This window comes from Pristis pectinata, chromosome 16 (assembly GCF_009764475.1).
Source record: "Pristis pectinata isolate sPriPec2 chromosome 16, sPriPec2.1.pri, whole genome shotgun sequence".
Classification (NCBI taxonomy): Eukaryota; Metazoa; Chordata; class Chondrichthyes; order Rhinopristiformes; family Pristidae; genus Pristis; species Pristis pectinata.
Window position 1 is genome coordinate 33,777,700 of NC_067420.1, and position 26,162 is coordinate 33,803,861.

At 38.3% G+C, this 26,162-nt stretch overlaps 1 protein-coding gene across 1 annotated transcript in view; it reads right to left on the reverse strand.

Annotated features, from left to right (window-relative positions):
* The window catches only part of LOC127579075 (calcium-responsive transactivator-like), a 62,216-nt gene that overhangs the window by 33,457 nt on the left and 2,597 nt on the right, over nucleotides 1-26,162 (reverse strand). Inside the window, 6 exon segments of the mRNA XM_052031709.1 lie at nucleotides 1,105-1,206; nucleotides 5,965-6,129; nucleotides 9,940-10,140; nucleotides 11,826-11,970; nucleotides 15,395-15,479; nucleotides 25,595-25,671. Coding sequence (XP_051887669.1) covers nucleotides 1,105-1,206; nucleotides 5,965-6,129; nucleotides 9,940-10,140; nucleotides 11,826-11,970; nucleotides 15,395-15,479; nucleotides 25,595-25,671 — 775 coding nt within the window.

Consider the following 26,162-nt stretch of genomic DNA (forward strand, 5'->3'; position numbering starts at 1 on the left):
TCGAAATAGTCTCAAGTCTTTTATGTTCATAATATACTTGCATGCTATCAATTATCTCTTGGTTAAAAATTGCAAAGATAGAGTGGTCTCACCAATCATGTAAAATGCTGACCATACATCCCACAATCAATTTAGTCAGAAGTTACTCATGGCTATCCTCCTCTCTAAATAGAAATAAATAATCTTTAATTTAGGAAAATTAAGACCACTGCTGTTTTGAGACATGTATTACCTGGTCTTGGATAATTTCATTTTTTGCGGATGGTACAAAACTTGGAAACACAGTAAACAATGAGAAGGCAAGTAAGACTTCAGAAGTCTATGTCAATCAGGTAAACGCATGGTTGAAAATTAACATGTTTGAAATGATTCATGTTGGTAGGAATAACAGGAAGAGACACAATAAACTAAATGATATACTTCTAACAGAGTCTGTAAGGGAAGAGCGACCCAAAATATCTAAATGTCTTTGAAGATGGCAGGACAAGTTGATAAGCCTTTCAAAAGGCAAATGGGAGTCTTCATTTTAACATGGGGTCACACAAAGAAGTTAAGCTTAACCTTAATAAAGTACTGGTTAGGTCCAACAGAAGTGCTGCACTTAAAAATATATTCTTAAATTGTAGCTTTATCATGCAGGAAATAATTGTATTCAAGAAGACAGCCTCTTAAACACAGGTAGACTTGAGGTCAGAGTGGGGGCAAATTTGAGGAAAAATTCTGTCAAAAACAGGTCGCCACATGCAAATATGTGGCAACCTGTAATAAACAGGAAAATTAAGGGTAACTATTGTGCTCTGCATGTAGATTTAAAGAAAAAAAATTGTTCTTTACAGAAGATTAAGAAAATTTGCTGCTCTACCAAAATAATTTTTTTTAAATTTATGAAATAGTTCTTGCTTATTACACAAATTTACACCACACAATACCTAAAGCAACATTACAAAACTCAAACATCTCAGACTTTTAGTATTATGCAGTTTCCATATACTTAAGTTAGTAGATTGAAGAGGAACTGATTTATTGGTAGATAAATCTTTATCTAGTTAGATAAAATTTTCACATTACAAATATGAATGGCAGTCTAAGGGAAAAGAAATGTACCATCAGGATAATACTGTTGATTAATGGTATCTGTGGGTCCTTGGGCATGTCCATATTGCTCACCATAGTAATCTTCCTGTCCAATGTATTGCTGAGAAGACCCTACAAAATGAAAGAAGAAACAGTAACCAGGCTGACATTTTAAAAAAATTATGTCTCAAAGTCAGTTTCTGCACATAGACAATTTATTCAGCCATGTTTTCACCAAAAACTGTAATATATACACAAGAAAATTATGGAACGTTCTCTGCTTAGAAAAAAAAAATTGTATTATTATCTGACAACTTCTAAAATATTTGGTTATCATGGGGAATGTCATTACAAATAGCTGATACAATTGTGTTAGCAGTATCTAGCATAGTAGCAGCAGTGAGTTTCAAATGGATTATCCATGGCACAGCTTGTATTCATGTTACATTTCACAGTCCCAGTCCTAGTAACCAGAGGCACAAGTTTTAACAATGGAATAAATTACAAAATAAAGTGAGGTTTGCACAAATTTAAAATCTATCTTGCCACATTCCTACATCGAAACTTATCACAAATTTTGCTTTTAAATATATTAAAGTTCTTAAGGTCGTAACCATGCTCCGTTCTGTCTCAGTATTTAGAAACATTTACTCTAACTACCAGAGATGTCTGTGACAACATTTGTCTAAGAACTCAAATAATAATGATGATTTTGGTCTCGCAAAATTTGGTGTACTGGGACATTTGATTTGCTTGCCTCAATCATTGCTAGGCCTGGATCTATTGGAAATTCTGTTCTTCAGCTGAGACAATAAACAGAGAACTATTTACCTCTCATGAAAGTATTCAGGAGAGTCTACTGGTGTTTTCTTGATGTCCTGACCAAGATTTACACTTCAACCAACATCACTGAAAAATTAACTTATTCCTATTTATTGGACCTTGATGTGTACAAATTAGCTGCTGCAGTTTTGCACCAAATAAATTATTAGCTGAAGTACTTTATAATGCACTAAGAGTGTAAGAAAAACTATATAAACATAGAACAATGCAGCAAAGGAACAGGCCCTTCAGCCTACATGTCTGCACTGACCATGACGCCAATCTAAACTAATTCCACCTGCTTGCACATGGTCCCTATCTCTTTATTCTTTGCCTGTTCATGTGTCTGTCTAAATGCTTCTTAAACGTTGCCTCTACCACTTCCCCTGGCAGCACATTCCAGGCACTTACCACTCTCTGTATAAGAAAACTTGCTTTGCAAATCTCCTTTAAACTTGCCCCCTGTCACCTTAAATCTATCCCCTCTGGTATTTGACACTTCCATCCTGGGCAAAAGACTCTATCTACCCCATCAACACCTCTCATAATTTTATATATTTCTATCAGATCGTCCCTCAGCCTCCGATGCTCCAGCGAAAACAATCCAGGTTTGTTCAACCCCTCCTTATAGATAATACTCTTCAATCCAGGCACCATCTTAGTGAACCTCTTCTGCACTCTCTCCAAAGCCTCCACATCCTTCCTATAATGCAATGTCCAGAACTGAAAACAGTACTCCAAAATGGCCTAACCAAAGTTTTATACTGCTGCAACATGTAATTTCAGGTTTATTTTGCTTTCTCTCCTCAGACTCTCAATATGCACTGTTGTTTTTTCTTCCATGAAAAAATAAATTATCCAATAGTTTGAACTCAGCAATTCTGAATTAAGAGAAGACTCAAAGTTATTTTGGTTTTTGAAATTGTTGGGGGCTACTAATATTTTAAGTTCAACTGTGAAAACCTTTAACAGATGTGAGACAGGAAACAAAAAGAGTGACCCAAATGACTGGAAAGCCTGGTTGGTTTTAATCTGGTGAGATTGTGTAAAACAGGTGACAGTGAGTCCACAGCATTTCTATTATCTCTTCCTATCTTTATTTCTATTGATTAAAAACATGTACCTATTGGTTGAGAAATAAATTCTCAGAGTTCTTTTGGCAGGACTGTGCATAGCAGTCATCGCTGGTTCTTCTCACTGCTCCTGGGATCTCTGTTCAATTCTAATCCGGGGTGCTGTCTTTATGGAGTTTGCATATTCTCCCTGGGTGTTTTCAGGGGTGCTCCAGTGTCCTACATACCTAAAGATGTGCTTGTGGGTTAATCAGCCACTGTAAATTATCCCTCAGTGCAATTGATAAATGGCAAAAGAATCAAATAGAGTTGATGAACATGTGAGAAAGAATAACTTGCAGGGAACGGGGAAATAAGGGAGAATGGGACTGATAGGACTGCTTTGCTGGGAGCTTGCATGGACCCAATGGGCCAAATGGCCTCCTTCTGTGTAAAAGTGTGTTGCCTTAAAGCTGATGAAAGTCACATAAACAAAGAGAATTTCAGTTGCAAGGTTCATGGAGGAACATCACCAGATTTTCCTGTGTAAAACCACACTGAAATTGAGATAGCGGAATGCAACTTGTCTTTCCCTTATGAAGTGTTGCAAGTTCTCACATGTATCAGCACATAGCCGAGCAGGTACAATCATAGCAGGCAGCTTTTAACATGATATACCACAATATCAACTGATGAGGACTGTTGCTACTGAATAAATGAATGCTGCAGTGATAGGAGAAGACTAGCAATGGGTCGGAGGGTCCAGGACACGCTAGTGAAGAAAAGCCCTGCAAGAAGCATGTTCTTTATGCAAAGAGGAACTTGTGACTGTCCAGGATGATATAGCAAGTTGCTGTTGGCAGAAAGATCTAAGTATATGAGCACTGTCCATCAACATCTCCACTTCAGGGATTCTTGAAAGGCAGAAAAATGCCTATGCCAGCTCAGTCTGACCATGTGGTTTGAAGGAAAAGTAGATGATGACACCTTCTCACCAGCATGGAGTTTTGGTGACCTTCCCAAAGGGCAGCAAACTGCAAGATATGACAGAGATCAACAGCAGCGTCCGGAAGCTGGGAAGCCTACAGTGACTTTGACTTCCACTGGCAAAACAGTCGAGGCACATAGGAAGTTGTATTAAAGGTTATAGGATATGATAGATCTCACCAAGAACAAAGAATATAGTATGAGTTTTGATACTTCGAACAGCACAGAAAACTCTTGTTGTTCTATGTGCAAGCAAGAACTATCATTTTTTAGACTAGTGAGGTTAAGAATCTCAGTGGAGATGAATTTCACACTACTGTCAATGTCACTTAGGGGAATTTAATGGCAGAAAAAAGTGCCAAAGAACTGGGGAGACAAATTTCCCAATGGGTGCTAATTTTTTAAAAATTGCTCAAAATTACTCTATTCTTTTCAACACCACTTTATATGGGTGGATTTCTAGCCCGTCCTACACAGACAATCTGATTTCATTATAACATTAACGTAACATCCTTCAGGCAAGATTAGATAAAAAAAGGTAGCAACACAACTGTGTTAAATCCATGTAACCACCTGAGGCAGTATCCTATGTTACTTGAATTCAGTGCACAAGAAATCTATAGTAAAATAAAACCAATCACCATTGCACAAAGAAATTAAAAGTTTGTTTACCCTCAAAAATGGACTTGTACCCAATAAGATGGGGTCCAGCAAAAAAAAAGTGAAATTTACATACAGCAAAAAGCAATTAAAAACACTTGTGACACTCTATACACCATATAACTGTCACCTTCAACCTACAATTAACCCCTAAAAGCTTGTTGAGATAATCAAGATATTAAGCAGTTGCAACAACAATTTGTCTTGGATCTATCTACACTATCCCTTAAAGGAAGGTAATTAGCTTCAAAAAGTGCCAAGTAATGTAAAGCAGTAAGCTAGAACTTGCTGCCAACAGCAAACTGCCTGCCCTTACTGCTGACATAAGTATACGTTTACCTTTAGTGGATCTCGTTATGAACCTGCTTGCAGAAGCCCATGAAATCCAAACTAGCGAGGCCATGCACAGCAGCAGTGCCTCAGGCAATGTAATGTTATTAAGAGTCAGGCCAGAAGAAGCCCAATCTACAAAGCAGTTGAACATCTTTGACAATCACACTCACAGTTTAGCCAATTATCAAATCTATCCCTGACACTCAGAAGCACTGAAAAAAAACCTGAAAATCCTTAAAAATCAAAAAACATTTCAAATATAAATAATTTTTATAAAAGGTAAATGATCCTACCCTTATCCCTCACAATTATCTGTTTTCATTCAAATGAATGAGCTCCTGTTCCTGTGCTAGAAACCTGGCTTAGGTTCACCTGGCATATCCCCCAGCAAGTTTATGCTCCACATTATTGATCTCCCTTTTCTTGATGTTATTGCACATAAAAGTCTTATTTTTGACTGTTATGTAAAAGCCAGCTGTCTTCTTGGCATTAATTTCCAGGCCAGTTTAGCCACAATATTTCTCTACAATTTTGAGGTTTCTGGCCATGCCTTTAATGGGATTCACTGATTAACGTGACCACCACCAGATACTTGGAAGAGTTTGAAGGGCACAGCCAGGAAATAGCTGATAATCGGCCAGCAGGTTTGCAACTACTGTATTTGTATGGGAGTCCAAAAACTTTATAATATTTCCAAGCATGTTCCAGCTCTTTATAATCCATATTTCCCCATATAGTATGAAAATGCCATGTAACATCAGCTGGCATACAACTCTAGAGACAGTGCTGACTAATGAGAGTAACAGATAATATTTAAAATAGCAATAGAGCTCTTAAAAACAATTGCCTTTTGTATGCAGGGGCCTCCTTCTTTCCAAAATGTATCTTATTCATTATTTCACAATGTTGAACAGAACTGCCTGAGTAGCAACCTCCAGTATTCATTGATAGAGTCAAGAAAAGAAAGATTACAATGTAGGGAACTGGCAAAATATGTCGGAAATTTCTTATCAAAATATAACCATGTACATCATACCTTGTTGTGTTGATCTATAAGGCCCTATTGGCCTTTGCCCCATTATGTTGCTGCCTTGGTTACTCTGTCCCATCATTCCCATAGTCGACTGTCCCTGGTAATGTTGCCCACCTCCTTGTGGTGTATTGTAATGTGGGGTTGCAGCTTGCTGGTGTATCATGGGAACTGAAAAATAATCTTAAATGAGTAGCTCTGTTAAGTACCCCTTACACATTTCAAATAATTTAAACATCCCTAAGTACTTCACAACCATTGAGGTATTTTCCAATAAAAGCAGCAAATTGAGTTATCCTCATTTTGATGACATAACACAACAAAATACATGCTAATCAAGGAAGTGATCGAATTGCATTATTTCATCTAAAGTTGGCTACACTTGAAGTTTATTGAATTCAGAATAAATAATAAAAAGGAATACAGCCAATACATTTCAATGTGAGAACATGCATCAGATCTAGTATAATAGCAACTGGTGTCCAAACCCACTGACAAACAATGACGACTACCAATGTCCTACAATGCTGGTCACAGTTGGATGGCTTGAAAGTGTGGTCTGGGTCATCAACAGTTTTCAAATTCTAAAATTTCAACGTACTATTTAAGGCCAAGAATTGGCAGACTACATTGAGACATGCATGTGTTTTTTCTCTTTCCCATCTTGACTGTTGCAATATAAGCAAGCACGAAGATAAATATGTCACCAAAAATGAATTTTCTCTTGCTTCTACTCCCCAAATTCTCTCCTCTCTCGATAACCAGTGCTTGAATGAACCTTGGTTCCATTCTCACCGCACTTCACCGAATTGGCTGTACTTGTAATTTCCTACATAAATAGCATCATAAAACATGATGGGACGTCAAAGTTCAACCATCTCCCAAATAAACACAAATATGTAACATTAATTAGCTACCATTTAGGGTGATTAATCTTGGCTACTACTGCAAACCCCCCTATCACCACCAGTCATGCCCCAATTTCTTTAACTCACCAACACCAGTATTTGCAGTGCCCTCTCAAATTACCTTACTGAGAACAGCCAATTCAGTACAAGACCAGGGACATTTTGATTTGGTTAACTTAATATTACATTGTACCCATTGAGGTAGATGCCAGACACATTTGTAACTACTTTGTTTATACATCAGAAGATTTAAGTGCAATGGCAGTGCAATGTACTTTGCATTGAATTCCAGAAAGATAAATTAGGCTATATTGTATCAAAATTTGTATCCCCTTTGGACTAAACCACCAAACTGCTTCAAATAATCCAATAAATGTATATTTTAGCCATTCTTCCTCAAGTTAAAAATAAGTATTTTATTTCTTAAGGCTTCCTTGTTTCCATTAACTGTTGCAATTTTCCTTCCGGCAAATAAGAAGACATCACAGTTATGGAGTGGTTCTAAAACTAAACTGAGAACTTTTGGTGTCAGACTCAGGATTTGCTGAATTTTGGTGGCCAGTGGTGATATTCACTTCTTGTTTAATAGTTTACTGGCAGCCTTGGTGGCTTTGGTAGAAGTTTCTTTCTTAATAACTGACTTGACCACACCAACAGCCACTGTCTTCTCATATCACGGACAGCAAAGTGACCAAGAGATGTGTATTCAGGTAGCTTGGTTTTCAAGATCAAGGCACTATTAAATGAGATACTTGTCATTTTGGACACACTCTTCAGGTAAAGCAGGTACAACTCCTGCTATTTTCCCTCAATAATGTGCTTGAATAATAATCTAACACAAGCTCCCTTACTCATGGGTGGCAACACCACCCTACTGTACAAGCTATCCAATGGGAAAGTTACCAATTCAGTGCAAATATATCCAATTTAGAGCCATTTGTGCTATCAGCACATGCCCATTGCAAAATACATCAATCCCCATGTTCTTGTAGAGTACCAGAGGTCTTTGAAGTGAAAGACTATTATCTATTAAGCTTATCTTGTCTACCAGACCTCCTGATCTTCATCAACCTTTCACCTTCCCAATGCTCATTGACAATTATTTTTTTCATTCATTTTCCTTCTTCCTTTTAAATGAATTATCAGTCTCTTGTCAAAAAGCACATCTTCCATTCCCTCCAAATTTCTAAATTTCACTTCTCCAGAATCTCAGAACAAGTCTTGCACTTTCATGTTCACTCCTACAATTCCATGTGTTTCTTTGCATGAAAATTCCAGGTCCTACCCTCCTTCCTAGCCTCCTGACCTTCATAAATTCTCAGTAATCCAAATGCCACAGCTCTCTTCCACACTAAACCCTATTGTTATTAATGGCCTGATTGATCAAATCTATAATGCTGATCTGCCTCTACAACTCCACCCTCTACCTCATTCTACTCTTATCGCTGTGACCTTCCACAAGAGAACTCTCCCAGGTCTGAAATGCAGTATATTTCATACTCTTTCATATTCCCTTGTCAAACAGTGCTACTTTCTATCCTGCAATCATCAGAACATTCTCAAGAGCAGCTTTTTTTTATTCACTTCCCCATACCACCTACAATAGCCTAATGCCATTTCATTATTATACCTATAAAAGGGCATTGCCAGAAAATTCTACAGTAACAGTTGCTTTAGTACAGGTTCAGATCACATTCATTACTGTTCTCAAACAATCCAAAGTAGGTTCGCAGTTTTCAAGAAGCACCAACCAAAACCATATCTGTAAAAGATTTCAAGCACTTGTCTCAGAATGAAAGGTAGAGTGGCTTTCCACTTAGTTCCCAATTACAGTCACCTCAAAGAAAAAACAGCAACTGTTTGACAGGGACTCCCCTTGAAATGGAAAAAATAGTAAGCACTTCACCATTTAGTTCTCAAATATAGGTATATGGACGGAAGTGTGGAAAAAAAGCAGCCCTCCAATAAGAACACAGCTACAGTTTTGAATGCCTCCTATAGATACCAGGCCAAAATTGGCTTAGACTTAAAGCTTTTGTTTTCAGTCTTGAGTATGAAAAACAAAATAAGCAGCCTTTCTTCATTGTTCAATGATATGAGGCTGGTCTCAACATTCAAAATATTGAAAAGTATACTTACAACTCAAACAAATCTGAGCCTGCCACATGACAGATTTCATAAGGAAAAGAAAAATGTTAGAAAATTGATTATCCAGCTTCTCAAGTACTACTGTAACATTAGAAAAATGTTTAAAATTAGTGGCACTGGTTGGGTGTTCTGGGGTGGAGGAAAGGAAGGGCCAACAAACAGTGACCAAGGATTGATTCAGAGGAGGTAAATGATTGGGAATTCAGTGGGATTATGGAAAATGGGGTAGGGAAAGAGAACGAGGGTTGGAAGAAGGTCTTCAAAAGAGATCAGGACCTGGAATACGAGTCTTCGAAGATTATCAGTGTCTAGGATCAGGGAAGGTAATCAGGTAAATGGCCAGGGATGTGGTATAGTTCCAGGCCTCTACCTGTGGACCTGAAATACCAGGACAACTTGCAGATTGAATGGTCTAGTCATTGGCACATTGGGGATGGGGTCTCGGTGCCATATTGGGGTGTCCAAAGCTTAGAGCCAAATAAGGGAATTACTTTACTTGAGTCCCAATCCAGCGATGCAGTGTTAAAACCTGGCTTTTCTGGGAATGCCTAATAATGGTCACTCCCCAGAGAGCCTTGTCGTGCATTGGCCCTACCACAATTCTCTAAAGAAGTATTACATGGGGAATGACATCATCCTGTTTGTGGCTGACACAGAAATTGCATCAAGTGCAAAAAAGTGAATCATTCCAGGGAGTCCCTGGCCAACATTCATAGGCTGGGTACAAAGACTTTTCAATCACGTAATGCTGAACAACTCACGATTGAATTGCTAGCCCTGCTTTTCTTTCGGCATTCTGTTCAAGGACGAATTAAACACCCAAATAAATCCAGAGAAATATAACACATTCAACCCCAAAGAGCAAAAATTACCAAACGCAAAGCTATCCACTAAATATGTGACATGGCGATTTTTAAATGTTTACCTTGACTGGTTTGCATGCTCATGTTTGTCCGGGATCCATAGTTTGCCAGCGACTGACTTTGACCCTGCATCTGCATCCCTTGTGAAGAGGGCACAGAATGACTATAACCACCTGGTGTTCCATGGTTACTTACAGGCATATTCATTGAAGAACTTGGTATTGTGGCTGGTCCTGACTGTTGCACTGAAACATGAGTAGGACCTAAGAAAAAAATAGAACCAAACTCAATCACAATAATTTGTTCCAATCACCTCTGGAATCATCCAGTTCTGCGGTATATGTCTCGGACTCAGTTAAAGTCTAAGCCAATGGGTAAAAGTAAAAGTCTTCCAACTATTCCAGTTGCCTTGTGAAGTTGATAAACAACAAACATAGCGAAGTCTTCAGAGGCCAAATGAGTGCTAATCAAAATCAAGAAAATGTCCACAACAGCAACTCAGACCTAGACTCAACTAGTACCCCAAAATAAAATTAAGGTAAACTGTGGCAAGACACTCTAGCTACATCGCATTATAGAAGAGCATATGGACCCAAGCCCATGCCAAATTTCTTAAGCTAAACATCTAAGTTCAAGTAGATGAGAGCAGAAAAGGACAAAATGTGTTCAGACCCACAACAGCAGGTCCTTAAAGGACCACTGATAGAGCCACTTAATAAGCATAAACAGGCACAGCAATGATAGACTCCACCTGTTGATACTTTTAATATTGAATGTCCTATGAACATCATTTGTTTGGTCCAAAATCAACCAGAATTTTGGATGTTTTATTGAAAACAGCAATGCCACCCTCAGAAAGGAACCCCCACCCTATCCCATCCCACCCATGAAGGAGGAAAATTTAATCAATGGATTATCTCCATGGATACCATGACTATCAGGAGGCTTCAATTTTTTTACCGATATGTTGGCTGCATTTTTCAAGTCTTCTGCTAAAATAGCCTAGTGATGTGGTTGATGGAAGGAAGAAAGTTGGTACTAGGAAGTGTATCTGCAATTAGTGAGTCACATAACGATAATGGACTGATAACAACTTCACAGCTCTTTTTACAGCATACTCTTGTGGTACCAATATCCATCACCCTGACCGAGTCCCTATCTCCAAAACCTACTTACCGCTTTCATTAGATTTCTCCTCCAATGACAGCCTATATTTCCCAGTGATGAGAAAGAGGAAGGAAAAAGGTCATTTATAGATAAGTATAGAGGAGAAAGAGATAAAATTTAATAGAGAGAAAAAAATGAAAGCAAAATGTTAGGGGAAAAATACAAAAGTGATTCACAAACACAGAGGGGATGTTAGAAGCAGGAGAAAGATTAACTATGCTTTATTGTGAGCAATACCATGGCGAATCCACTTTTTGAAAAATGATCAATTAATACCCTACAATGTACCATTCCACCTTCCAATCTTCTGCAAGTAAGACATGGAAGGTGCACCAATATTATTAGATAAATCAGGCTTCTCAACAAATAACCAAGATGTCATATATGGTAGATTAAAGATTTCATAAAGGACAGAGATGTCAGTCATCGTTTATATGGGTGGGTTGTGTAGACCACTTTCATTTAGCACTGCAGTGAGCATCTGCATTTTTTCCATTACTGAATTTATATCTAAAGCAAAAGAAAGGCATAGAAAAGGCCTTCAAAGGTTCAAACAATGGAAAGATTTTATTACTCATACTCTGGATTGGGATGTTAACTTCAAACCTTTAGCATAACAGGGTGTTGTTGTTGTTGTTGTTACAGGAAATCATTTTCTGTTAACTCTTCATGTCATCATTAAGCAAATCTGAATTTTACTATTTTTAGCCCTATGGTTTGGTAGATCCCAATATCTTAATATTGCTACAAACTGTAAATAAGCAACATTGTTAGAACCTACCATTGCTCATCTGGCTTTGCATTAGTGGGGAAGGCGGAATCCCTCCCCCCATAGTGTCATTAGGAACATTCTGTGAATGCAAAGCTTGATTTGATCCAGACAGATTCATTCCTCCTGGTCCCATAGACAGGTTTTGGGAAGGTGGCTAAGAAAAAGGAAATGGTAGGAATACAGAAAAAGAATTAACAATTGCATTTTAAAATACATGAAAACATTTCCTAATATTTATAGAAAATGTCAAAAAATTCAAATTATTTTTCAAAGTAATTTTCAGATACTTATAAGATCATCACAGGAATTATTTTATTTTAGAAGTAGTTATGATACTACTTCCACTAAGGAGATTCTAGAGGAAAAAATATTACATTCATGTAGAGATAACAAATACATTTGCATTTATATAACTCTCAAGACATCCCAAAACATTCTATAATGAATGAATTTATTTTCTGAAGTGTGGTTATGGTTATTATGTAGGCAAAATCTGTAGCTAAATTGTGTGGAGCAATTTTTGCATACAGGAAACAAATCAATGAGTAGATAGTTTGTTGTTGGTGATGCCTGACTGAAAGAGTAATGTTACTTGGCACACAGGTGTTTCTTTGTGAAGTGTCATTGGATCTTGAAAAAGGTATGTTGCATTCCCTCATTTACTGTGCTGAAATGTCAGTGGCTGATTGTGTGTTCAATAGCACTTTGGAGGATCAATATTCAATCTTGCTCCATTAGTAACCAACAGAGTAATTGGTAAACATGCTAGTGTAAAACTCATGTAGACCAGAAATATGTTTGGTTTGATAACCCAACCCCCACTTAATCTCAGATATGACACTAACAAGATGGAAACAAACTGGCTTCAGTGCCACAGGCTAGACAAGAACAAGTCCAAGGCTCCCTTTCCTTTGGCAATTTAATAATCCTGTTGAGAAGTACAAGTAAATAAGTCAAGTTCAACATAAGTACACCTGCCATATCCACCTCACCCAATTATCAAACAGCTTGATGCTGATTGCCTAGTGTTTCACACAAAGACCAAGCCCCACTACATTAAAAGTTAGCAACTTCATGTCAAAAATGAAAACTTGGGATGAAGTGAGAGATACTGCCTTAAATCACTTCTCCTCATATTGTCTTTGCCCAAATGTATATAAACTCCATTTATTGCTTCATTTGCCGAGATGCATGGAGAATGCATCTAGTACTTCTTTATTATTCTTACATTAAAAACAAGTATACGCCTATCCACATGTGTAGTATTGTATCAAAGATTAAGACCAACTTTATCAAGTTCTACTAAAGCACTGGTAACACCTTACAGCTATATAGCAGCTTTTACCATCATTTCAAATCATGTTTGCAAGTGCCAGATGCAAGTGTTCTGTGGCCCTCTTTGGCTAGAAGGAAAGAACACTAAGAACTGAAAATTGACTCAGATTCTCTGAGGAATGGAAAGTCAAGGGAAAAATGTGACTTTTTTACACATTAATTTAGGAGCTCTGTATTATTTCACATTTATAAATCAGTTAGTTCTGATAAATATGAAAAATTAATCCTGAATCTGATTATCAGTCACATGCACCAAATCCATTTCTGATTATTCTACCTACATTGTTTGCTGAAATAATTGAATGGTCAGGTGCTCAAATCATCAAAAGGAATATATAGCAAGGTTAAATTATCTAAAAAAAAGTTGGGTTACGCAGGGTACTGTATTATTCATAAAATCAGGAATCTTTTGCACATGGAAACCATTAAGTTGTAGAGTGGAGATGACAGCTAAGAGACTTATTATGTTAGTGTAGATATTCATCCTTGGTTGTATACGTTACAAGCATGAAATGTTGGCTTCTAAAATTCAGCTCCATTGTCTCCAATTGAACTGAACTTTTGAAGCATAGTACAACATACAGGCACTAATTTATTCTATGTCCAGTGTATGAAATCAAAGATGAATTTTTACACCAATAATTAGCTGTTGTTAACTCACTGAATTGAGAGGTTTTCATTGGAAGATGTGGCATAGGTCCTTCATAAAATGGCTTGCCATGTCATCCCAGACAGCTTCTATTACTTACAACACAATATAACATGTTCTGGGATTTTCCATTTATTGCTTCCAATCAGAGTTCAAATGAATATCTAGTGCAGAAAGCAAAATATTTGCAGTTTCCATCAAAACAATAGGTTAAAGGAATCTGACATCCATCATTAAGAGAATCCTGAAGTGACGAATTGCCCACCTTCTCAGGTGGATGCTGATATCACCTCAGCATTCCTAGGCAGGAGTTCTCCAGCTAACTGGCTTTATTCCTATCTAACTTTATTCCTCAATCACGATCTAAAAACAGATGATTTGGTCATTAATTCTGATGTGCAGGATCAAAAGAGGCTGCAGAGGGTTGTAGACTCAGCCAGCTCTATCACAGACACAACCCTCCGCCCCCATCGAGGCCACCCGGGACATGCCCTCTTCATGTTACAACCATTGGGGAGGAGGTACAGGAGTCTGAAGACCCACACTCAACATTTCAGGAACAGCTTCTTCCCCTCTGCCATCAGATTTCTGAACAGTCCATGAACACTGCTTTGTTATTTCTCTTCTGCACTATTTGTTTATTTTTGTAACTTACAGTAAATTTTAAGTCTTTATGTCTTGCACTGTACTGCTGCCACAAAACAACACATTTCACAACATGTCAGTGATAATAAACCTGATTCTGATAGTTGCAGGAATTTGGTCCATTTTCTACATAACAGTGACTACATGTTTGAAGTCCTTCACTGGCTGAAATGTGCTCTATAAATGCAAACTCTTTCTTCCTTAAATCATTGCCTATGTTTTTTTAAAGAAAGGTATCTTTAATGTTTTAAAACTTAAATTTGCTTTTGTCTACAGAAAACAATTTATAGGTTTAATAACTATGAGTTCTTACTGCAGATTTGAAATCTGGTTAGTTGATTATATCCCTCTTTTGGTCATACTAAATCTTTAAGATTTAGTCAGACTAAGAAGTAATTTGAAAATAATTTACCCCTTTACCAGAGGTTTGCTAATTCTGGCTATGAAGCTTGTGAAAAATCTATTCAAACATTTAAAAATAAATGCAACATAGATATTACCTAACAATATAGACAACAGAAATTATTGCTTAATGCAAGTTGATTTCCAATGCTTGATATAAATATTAACATACAACCAGTTCATTACAAGCCCTTCCAAAAATGCAAAAGATCCACAGCACATGGGAATTTCAAAAAAAAAGGTTCAACAGATCAGCATGGGGATATAATAATGATTGAACATCAAATGTTGCTATTTTCCAAGGCACAATAAGTTAATTAAGAGTTGATAGACTTAGCAAAGGGTTATAAGTGAAATTACATATACACAACTCCATGCCATATACTAGTACATCTGATAACATCATTTTAATTAATATTTACATATCACAACTGTAGTGAGTTGAAGGGAGAGGAATTAATCAAAAAAAATCAAGAAATCTCATTCACAATTTATTTTTATTGGTTTTGCTACAACCCAATCATGGAACCAATGGTGTATTACTTACAGCAGGTAGCAATGATTGCATGTTTTGATTAGAATCTGCTATTGTTGCCAAGTAAACCAAATTTCTGTGCAGCATCTGTTGATATCTAAGAAATGGAAGAATATGGATAATTTTAAAAATTAAGGAGAAATACATTCAATGCAAATCTTTTCAGTAAACAATAACAATAAACTCGTGTGTAGTTTCATTACTCAAGTATGGCCTAGTCATATCTAATAATTAAAATCTATAATAATAAATGAAAACCAAGAATCTGAGAAATGCTGAAAATTTAAAATAAAAACAGAAAATGCTGGAAACACTCAGCAAGTCAGGCAGCATCTGTGGAAAGAGAAATAGTTAACATTTCAAGTCTAGGACCCATCATCAGAACCAAATTACACAGAATTACATCTGCAAGGCTTTTTACAGAAGGTCTTCAAAGACAGGATCAATGCAAGTCATTAATTTATAACTCAAGAAATCATCATTAGTAGACTTCAGCTACCTTCAGAGTGTTTCTAAATGTGACTCAGATGGCAGTCTCGTATTGAATACTTGGGCTAGTAATTTTTTCACAGAACTCTAAGAAAAGTGCCATACTGTTGAAAACTGGCTTAACCTGCATGCAATTCTATACACATTTCTAAGTGCCTGAGAGCCCATCAGGAAATTTGTCTCCTCACATTGGTGGAACTTTCATTCTCTTCAGCAATTTCTTGGTGTAAAACTCCTCAAATGACATGAACAGTTACACAACTGGCAGTTCAAAATTAGGCACCCATGATACACTGTGGACTAACAGTAGCAGCACTTACCTCATCACCTCAGGACATCTCCCCCCAACAGCTACCAACGTGGTAGTCCCGCAACCTAGTACTGCCCACTTCTATCTCCTCCCCAAAATCCACAAGATGGACTGTCCCAGCAGACATATTGTCTCCACGTGCTCTTGCCCCACTGAATTCGTATCCTCATACTGAACACTATCCTGTCCCTCCTGGTCCAATCCCTTCCCACCTACATCCATGACACATCACACGCTCTCCAACTCCTTCATAGCTTTAAGTTCTCCGGCACGCACAACCCACAACCTCATCTTCACCATGGACGTCCAGTCCCTATACCCCTCTATTCCTCATCATGATGGCCTCACCGTCCACCACTTCTTTCTTGACCAGAGACAGAACCAGTCCCCTTCCACCAATACTCTCCTCCACCTGGCTGAACTTGTCGTCACCCTTAATAACTTTACTTTTGATTCCTCTCACTTTTTACAGACCAAGGGCGTAGCTATGGGCACTTGCATGGATCCAGCTATGCCTGCCTCTTCGTAGGCTACATTGAAATCTCTGTTCGAAGCCTACTCTGACCCCATTCCTCAACTCTTTCTCCGCTGTATTGACAACTGCATTGGTGCCACCTCTTGTACCTGTGCAGAACTCGAAAGTTTCATAAATTTCGCCATAAATTTTCACCCTGCTCTCCAATTCACTTGGACTATCTCTGACACCTCTCTCTCCAAGGGATCTTTTCATCTCCATCTCAGGAGATTCCTTATCCACTGACATCTTCTACAAACCCACTGATGCCCACAGCTATCTTGATTACAGCTCCTCCCACCCCGTCCCTAGCAAGGACGCTATCCCTTTTTCTCAATTTCTCTGCCTCTGCTCCCATGATGAAGCTTTCCACTCCAGAACATCCGAGATGTCCAACTTCTTTGCTAACAGTGGCTTCCCCCTTACTGTGGTCGAGAGAGCTTGCACCTGTATCTCTGCCACTTCCTGCACCTCTGCTCTCACACCCACCCCTCCCAGACCCAAGAGGGATAGAGTCCCCCTTGTCCTCACATTTCATCCTACCAGCCTACGTATCCAGCACATCATTCTCTGCCACTTCCACCATCTCCAACAGGACCCCCACTATCAAGTACATCTTCCCCTCCCCACCCCTTTCTGCCTTTCGCAGGGACTGCTCTCTCCGCAACTCCCTAGTTCAATCCTCCCCCACCCCGCCGCCCCCCACATCCCACTCCCACCCCGGAAACTTTCCACTTCCGCCTCCATAGGTGCAACACCTGCCCCTACACCACCTCCATCCAGGGACCTAAACAGTCCTTTCAGGTGAGACAGAGATTCACCTGCACCTCCCTTAACATCATCTACTGCATTCGGTGCTCCAAGTGTGGCCTCCTCTACGTTGTCAAGACAAAACATAGACTAGGTGACCGTTTCGCAGAACATCCGGGCTCCATCCATAACCGTGATCTGCATCTCCCCGTTGCCAGTCACTTTAACTCCCCTTCCCACACTATCACAGATATGTCAGTCCTTGGCCTCCTCCACTGCCAGGAGAATTCCAAGTGCAAACTGGAGGAACAACAGCTCATTTTCCATCTTGGAACCTTGCAGCCTAATGGCATGAATACTGAATTCTCCCACTATAGGTAATCCCCGCACCCACCCCCAACCATGCCTCTTCTTTTCTTTCCTTCCCTTACCTAGCCTCTTTCTCTTTTTTCTAACTCGCTTTTTTTCCTCTCCTTACCTTTGTCCCATCCCCCGGAGGATCTGCTCTCCTCTTCTCCTTCCTATCACCATCTCTTACCTGCATCTACCTATCACCACCTTGTGCCCACCCCACCTCCCCTCTTTTGTCCACCTATCACTGCTCTGCTTTTCCCTCCTATATATTGGGCTTCCCCTTTTCCTATCTTCAGTCCTGAAGAAGGGTGCCGACCCGAAATGTCGACCGCCTGCTTTTCTCCATGGGTGCTGCCTGGCCTGCTGAGTTCCTCCAGCATCATGTTTTTCATCTAGATTCCAGCATTTGCAGTCCTTTGTTTCTCCTGTAACCTTATGGTTTAGCATATTCCTTACCTTGCCATTACTATCAAGCGAAGGGATCGACCTTGGTTCAATGAGCTGTGTTGAAATGCTTGCCGGGTGCAGAAGCAAGCACACTTAAAAAATAGATGCCAGCCTAGTGAGGCAACAATGCAGGACCAGGTTCCAGTAGTAGGAATAGTAAGAGTAGCAGGTGCCTTTGTTTTTTGCACTATTTATTTATTTTGTAATTTATTGTAATTTTAAGTCTTTGCACTGTATGTACCACTGCTGCAAAACAACAAATTTCATGTCATACAGGACAGTGAGAATAAACCTTATCCTGCTTATTCTGATTCTGAATTTTGAATGAGTGGAGATAGTTACAAGAATAAGGGGTGGTTATTTAAAACTGAGGTGCATAGGACCTTCTCACTAATCATGGTGAATGTCTGGAATTCTTTACACAGGAAGGGTGTGGGAACTAGATCATTGTGGCTCCTTACAGAGGAAATAGATAAAAATTTTGTAAGATCAGGGACATAGTCTGTGGGCAGCTGGCACAGAAGAGGAGGCGGCCTGGGGCAGATCAGTCATAATCATATTGAACGGTGGTAGGATTGAGGGGCTGTGTCCTACTCCTGCTCCCGTTTTCTTATATTCTTATGATCACTTACTCGCTAAACAACAAAAATGGCAAGCAAAAGGCAGAACTAAACAGTCTCACAATGTAATTCTACAGTCCTACCACATCTAGTTGTGAATGGTGGTTGTCAATTAAACAGCTAATGGCAGGGGGCAACTCCAAGGAAATCCCCATAGTCGATGGTCGTAGGGCCCAGTATGTGAGTGCAAAAGAAAGGGCTGAAGTAATCACACCATGCTGAGCCAGAAGTGCCAAATAGATGATACACCTCACCTGTTGAGATCCCCAACATCACAGAAGCCAGTTTCTAGTCAATTCAAGTCACTCCATGTGATACAAGAAATGGCTAACAACACTTGATACAGTAAACACTAAGGAATCAGACAACCCAGTTACAGTAGTGACACCTGTGCTCCAGAACTCACTACTCCTCCAACCAATCTATTCCAGTACAGTTGCAATAGTAGAATCTGACAATGTGGAAAATTGTCCAGATATATCCTGTCCAAAAAAAGTAGCATGCCCAATCTGGCTAATTACCACCCAATCAATCTTCTCTCAATCATTGGCAAAGCGATGGAAGCCATTGCCAACAGTGCTATCAACTGGCACCTGTTCACTCATGTCGAGTTTGAGTTCTGCCTGGACCACTCGGCTCCTGACCTCATCAGAGCCTTGGCCCATGTGGACCAAAGTACATAAATCTAGGGATGTGGTGACAATAACAGCCCTTGATATCAAGGCACTACATTGAATGTGGTTTCAAGCCACCCTGGTAAAACTGAAATCAAAGGGCATCAAAGAGAAAATACTCCAATGGAACCTAGTAGTCGCACCTTGCTCAAAGGAAGGTGGTTGTGTTGCTTGACGTCAATCATTCCCAGCCCCAAGACATCATTGCAAGAGTTTCTCAGGATCATCTTCAGGTGCTTCATCGATTATGACTGCGCAATATTCAATCCCATTTGCAACTCTTCAGCAAATGGTGCAGCTCCTGCCTGCAGACAGCAAAACCTGGAGCTGATAAGCAGCAAATAACATTTGTGCCACAAAAGTGTCAGGCAACAACCATCACCAACAAGGGAGACATTGACATTCAATGGGATCACCATCATTCAGTCCACCACCATCAATACCCTGGACATCCCAGTGACAAAACTCAACTGGACCAATCATAGAAATACCACAGATTTAAGAGCAAGTCAGGTGTCGGGTGACTCACTTCCCGACACATCAATGCCTTTCCACCATCAACATTCACAAATTCAGAGTGTGATGGAATACCCTCCACTAGCTTGGATGAGTGCAGTGATAACAGCTCCAAGAAGCTTGACACTATCCTAAATAAAGTAGCCACCATCACCACACTTAACATTCATTCCATCCACCACTGGCGCACAGAGGTTACCATGTAAATCATCTACAAAATGCACTGCAGTTACTCACCCAAGCTACTCTGACAGCACCTCTCAAACTCCCCACTAAAGCAAATGGCAGAGTCTGCAATGGGAACACCAGTGCTTCCAAGTTCCCTTCACTCTGACTTGAATATTTATCACTGGTCCTTCATTGTCACTGGGACTAAATCCTGGAAACCCCTGCCCTAAAGCACTATGGTAGTATCTTTTCCAAAAGGACTGCAGTAGTTTAAGAAGGCAGCTCACCAGCATCTTCTCAAGAGCAATCAGGAATGAGCAATAAATGCTAGCCTTGCTGCAATGCCCAAATCTTGAAAATAAATATAAAAAAATGTTGCCACTGAATACACACACACAAACAACAGGCATACAATGCCTAATATTCTTAATATGATTCAGACTTTAAAGCTAGCACTTGACAAAAATAAAATGCAGCATCTATTGTTTGCCAGTATTTTGCCTCAATGAAGCAACACAGTGAATCATTCATAAGCTACCCAAAACCATCAAAACAAAGAGTAATACAACTTCATAAATTATTTTATGGCCATCATCATAATTTACTATCTTCACAGAACTTCCATAAGGTACAAAGCTCTGTCCTTTAAGAAGGGTCCTTGGGGACATTTCTTAACATACCTTCCGCAGTTACTCTTTTCTTCCAGTAGAACATTAACTATCTCATCAAATAAAACGATTGTTAGTGTTGGCAAGTCCAAAATTTTTATTCACTGGCATTTTATGATTTGGTTTAAGAATGAGCTTGCTTCTTAATTAGAGACTAATTGCTCCTATCCTCTCATTCTAAAAGTCCTTAGATTTTGACACTAAATTTACTTCAGTAAAATGACTGGATTACTTTTCTTCCAGAGAACTGCATTCCATGTCTGACGTCAGGTTAGTTTGTTGATTTGCCGATTCAAGTAAAGAATTATGTTCATAAAATCTCACCGCTCAGAACAGAGGCATGGCTTGGATAACCTTTAATGATAAATGAATCTTCACCACACAATGTCTTGTGTACATAGATGCACATCCCAGGAGAAAAACTCCAAATTGTGCAAAATAAGGGATGCTAATTGCAGCAAATCCTGCTCAGGAACTCATCACCTACTGACTGCAAACCAAATAGCCCACTGCCATCCTCTAACATGTCAGGAAGCAAGAACTTTGATGCTCTTGATACTGGGTAGAAAGAAAGGTATAAAATCAGAAAGAGTTGATAAAATGGAACACAAGGTAAGGTAAAGAGTTAAGAACATAGTGTCACAAGCCAGATTTTTAAAGATAAGCTATTGTCAATTGATTGATTTGTGCTTTAATTGAAAATGGCAAATGGTAGGGAACTCCTCCTGAAATTTAGAACAAATGGGAAGCTGTGGTGAACAGGAGGTTCAACTGCATCAAAAATCCAAATTTAATTAATTCTGCAAATCAATGTACTTTTGAATCTAATTTATGATTAACTTTTTCTTTAAGGGGAATCCATAAGGACATTTCCTAATACACCTCCTCCGTTTAGTATATTTATATAACTTTTATTATTCATAAACATATCAAAATTTTGTTAACTTCCAAAGTAGCAAGAACATGCAACCATTCTTCATTTTCATTCTGCTATACTCGTTTTAAAACAATACAATAGCATCATGATTTTCCATTAGACTTTACATTAATTTTAATGCTGCTTCACTATCTTAGTCTTCAATCAATTTTTCATCAACTAAAAGCCTATGACAAAACTATTTCCAGACATTCCCACAAATTATATCAATAACTGGGAGGGAAAATGTAATCATGTGTGGGAAATAAGTGCTGCAGCATGTGACAGATTTACTGCCTGAATTTCAGCCAACCTTTCAATATAAAGTACTTTATCTTGTAAGCTAGCTATGTACATATGAATTTACAAACACCTTGCCTCTAATAAATATCTGCAGCCATTCTAGTTGAGTCAAGCCTGAAATGGAGACTCGAGCGTCTGAAAATGTTGAATTTCTTAATAAAGTTATGGAGTTGGTATCAGGCATTCTGTAAGTCCAGAAGTATGGACCCAGAACTATGGAACATGATTAATTAATGCAACGAATGATATAGCAGGGCAGAAGCTCCCAATTTACTTCTCTTCCTTCTTTGTGCCCTCAGCTAGGCCGTTCTTGCACATTGTGAATACAAGAAAGCTTCAAAATGACTCCTGATCTATTGTGAAACAAGTTGATGCCAATGGTTAGATGTATTAACCACATACAGTTTCCTCGAACAACTGAACTCAGAACAGTTTCTGTTTGCTACCTTGGCTACTCTAGAAGACACGGATGTGCTCCCTTAGCATTATCCAACGATGCTTTCATAACAACGAGAAAATTGAAAAAGGAGCTACTGAACCTATTATAACACTGTAAAAAGTAAGCCTTAAACAATAACTATTAACCCATACTTTCCTTCCTCATTAAGCATTTATGGTCTGGTAAGAACACTGTAGAATATGCTTAACTCTCAAGGAGTTACTCCTTTGTCGAAGATTCTACTCCCTGGTAAATGCTTCCCTAGCTATCATTTCATAAGTTCTCACATCCCATGACACATTAAGGGAAAGATAGAAAATTTGTTTATCAAAGTGACAGAGTTATATCTAGAACACTAAATACTGATAATAGTAACCCAACAACATTAATGAGAGGAAAGGGAACAACATGAAGATGAAATACAGGACAGAAAAATACAAATAAGTAAAGCAAGCACTGAGATATTCAAAGTAAGCAAACAAAACACAAGTAAGAAGGATTTAATTGATTCAGATGATTAAAAGAATCGAGCCAAATAGATACCATTTCATCTGATGGAACAGTCTAGAAATTGGGCATTACATTAAAAATAGAGCCAAATAGTCAAGGATAATTCAGAAGCAGTCTTTCACACAAAAGATAATGGATTCTCTCTCCCAAAAAGCTAGGGAGTTGGGGGTCAATTCAAAATTTTAAAACTGATACGGATAGATATTTATAGGAGTATTTGTAGGTTATGGAATAAAGGAAAGTAAATGAAATTAAGATACCGACCAGCCATGATCTAATTGAATGGTAGAACAAACCTCCAGTGGTTGACTATCCTATTCCTGCATCCATAAATGTTTTACTTGCTACTCAGGCTTTCATTCAAAATAATAAGTGGTTGATCATATCATACATTACAAAATTGTAAATTATACTTGTAAAATCTTGTACACCCAAAATTATCCAGTATTGCTTTCAGTTAATAAAATCATATTTAGTAATAATGAAAAAGAAGGAAGCACATAGTGCAGTTCTGCAGAGGTTGGTACTAAGTCTACTGCTTTTTCTTAACACCTACAATGATTTGGACTTGAGTGTGCAGGGCAAAATTTTCAATTGACACAAAACTTGGAAGCATAGTGAACCATGAGGAGGATAGCAGCACAATTCATGGGGAAATCAACAGTCGTTGGAAAGGAAGGAGAGGTGGCAGATAAAATTTAATGCTGAAAAAATGGGAACTATTTGATTTGGTAACAACGATAGACAGATGACATATAAACTAGATAGCATGATTCTAAAAGGGGTACAGATACAGTGATGTACATGCATGATTTTATGAAAGGGACAGTGCAGGTTGAGAAAGTTGTTGAAAAAAGCCTTGAGGATCCTGGGCTTTATAAACAGAGGCATAGAACACAAAAGCAAAGAATCTGACCACAACTAGAATATTGTGTCCTGTTCACTCTAGGGAAAATATGAATGTTTGAGAAGCTGCAAAAAGATTTACCAAAATGATTCCATGGATGAGGGACTTTTGTTATGAGGCCATAATGAAGAAGCTGGGGCTGGTATCCCTAGGACAGGGGAGGTTGTAAGGAAACCTGATATAGGTATCTAAAATCATGAAGGGGACAGTTTAAATAGATAGGAAGTGTTTCTATTGGTGAAGAGATCAAGAGCCAGGGGAGACAGGATAAAGGTGATTGCACAATAACCAAAAGTGACACAAGGAAAACACTATTTTACACAGCAATTGGTTAGGTTTAGAATACACTACCGGGGATAGAAGTGGAGCAGATTTAATTAATAATGGCACTCTTTTGGATTGTGTTTAGTAGAATACAATGATCAGTTGACTGTGTTTTATTTTAATTGAAGACAGAACAAAAGTTTCTGCTGCTTCATTTCTGCCTAGTGCAAGTTGTAAACTGCTTTCTTTTATCACAGAATTTTATATTTTTCTTTTAACCTGAACATTTTCACAAAATACAGAAGGCTGACTTTAGTGTACTCTCCATAAAACATGCTACAGAAAACAATACAGGTCTTATGTTGGTAACCAAATATCTACACTAATGAAAAGTCAGCAAATGATCGCCTATAAGATTCTACCTTTATTCAACAGCAGAAGAACATATACTTTGTTGGGAGGATGGTGGGTGGGGGGAAGAGTTGGGGAAGTGGGGAAAGAGGGAGAGATGCAACGTTGCAAGTCAATTATGGGATTTAGCAGCACCACAAACCAAAAGACAGGTCATTTATACAATTAGCAACACCATCCAAGACTGTATTACTAGTCATTAGATTTTTTGAAAAAGTCTAATCTTCTTAGCGTTTTCTTTTTTTTAAGTGGTAAACTTTCCTACAGTAGTCTGAACATCTAATTTCCACAGCAGTCTTATACCCCTGGATTCATGTACCTTCATAAACGGAAAGAAAAAGTTATACAAAATGCATTGTCACTTTAACAATAATGACACATTTACTGAGCTGTGTTCTAGAAAAATAGATGCTATCCTCTACAGATGGTAATATTCCCACTTAAAAGCCTTAACATTTAAAAACATTGTGTCACAGTTAAATCATAAACAACATTGTTAAATCCAGAAGAAACTTTTAGATTTGAGTAATACCAGATCTTTCACTGCTGTTACAATCCTAATCTCATTAGTCGTACCCAGTCACTATCAGATATTTGACTATTTGTGTCGGATAAAGATCACCACATCAAGGCAGTAGTAGTTCACAGTTATCTTAAAAACAATGGTATCACTGTCCCAGGAGTGAGATTTAAATGGGTCCCAACTAATAAATGACCATTTTAAGAATATGCCTAAATTAATAATACTATAATGTTGCCAGACATATTTCTTTAACATCAAAACTTTCCCCAAGCAATTTCACTCAAATCCCACCACCTCTCCAGCATAAAAATTTCAGGCCTTTCATATTCCAGATGCAGTGATATTTATTTGTCTTCTGGTAGTTAGAATGTTAACTGAGACTTTGGTATTTCCACTTAGAATAAAGTTCAAAATGACGACAAAACTTACTGAGAACATTCTGCAGTTTTGCCTTTACTCTGGTAATCCATGATACACTGTATCAAATGATTGTTCTCATCCAACATCTAAAATCAGAAATCATTAGAATTTTTTTAGTTACATTGAAGAGACAAAGCAAATGTTATGTTATAATTTAGTACTATTCATATTTAAATATACTCAAATGGGGTGCAGTTCTGATGGATTATCAAAAATATAATACTCATGGTAAACAAAAATGTTTACAGACTGGCCTCCAAATCATTACCTGTTTTACAATGTTTGAACTGCAGCTCCGTTATTGTTACAAAGTGTCCAAAGACCCTTATATTAAAATATCTGTTTTGCTGCCCAAAGGCAAAGATGAAAATCAGTTTCAACCTCTACACTGATGGAAATTTAGAGCTTACAAAATGGGCTTCTAGTTAGGAGCTTAAAGGCAATTTTTGATCTACAAAAGAAACCCATTTTCTGTTGGCAGCTGGGACAACCTTCTGTTGATAACTTGAAAGCAATTTATTTATCAGACATACCAACATCGTTGAATAATGTTCCATTTCAACTTCCACAAAAATGA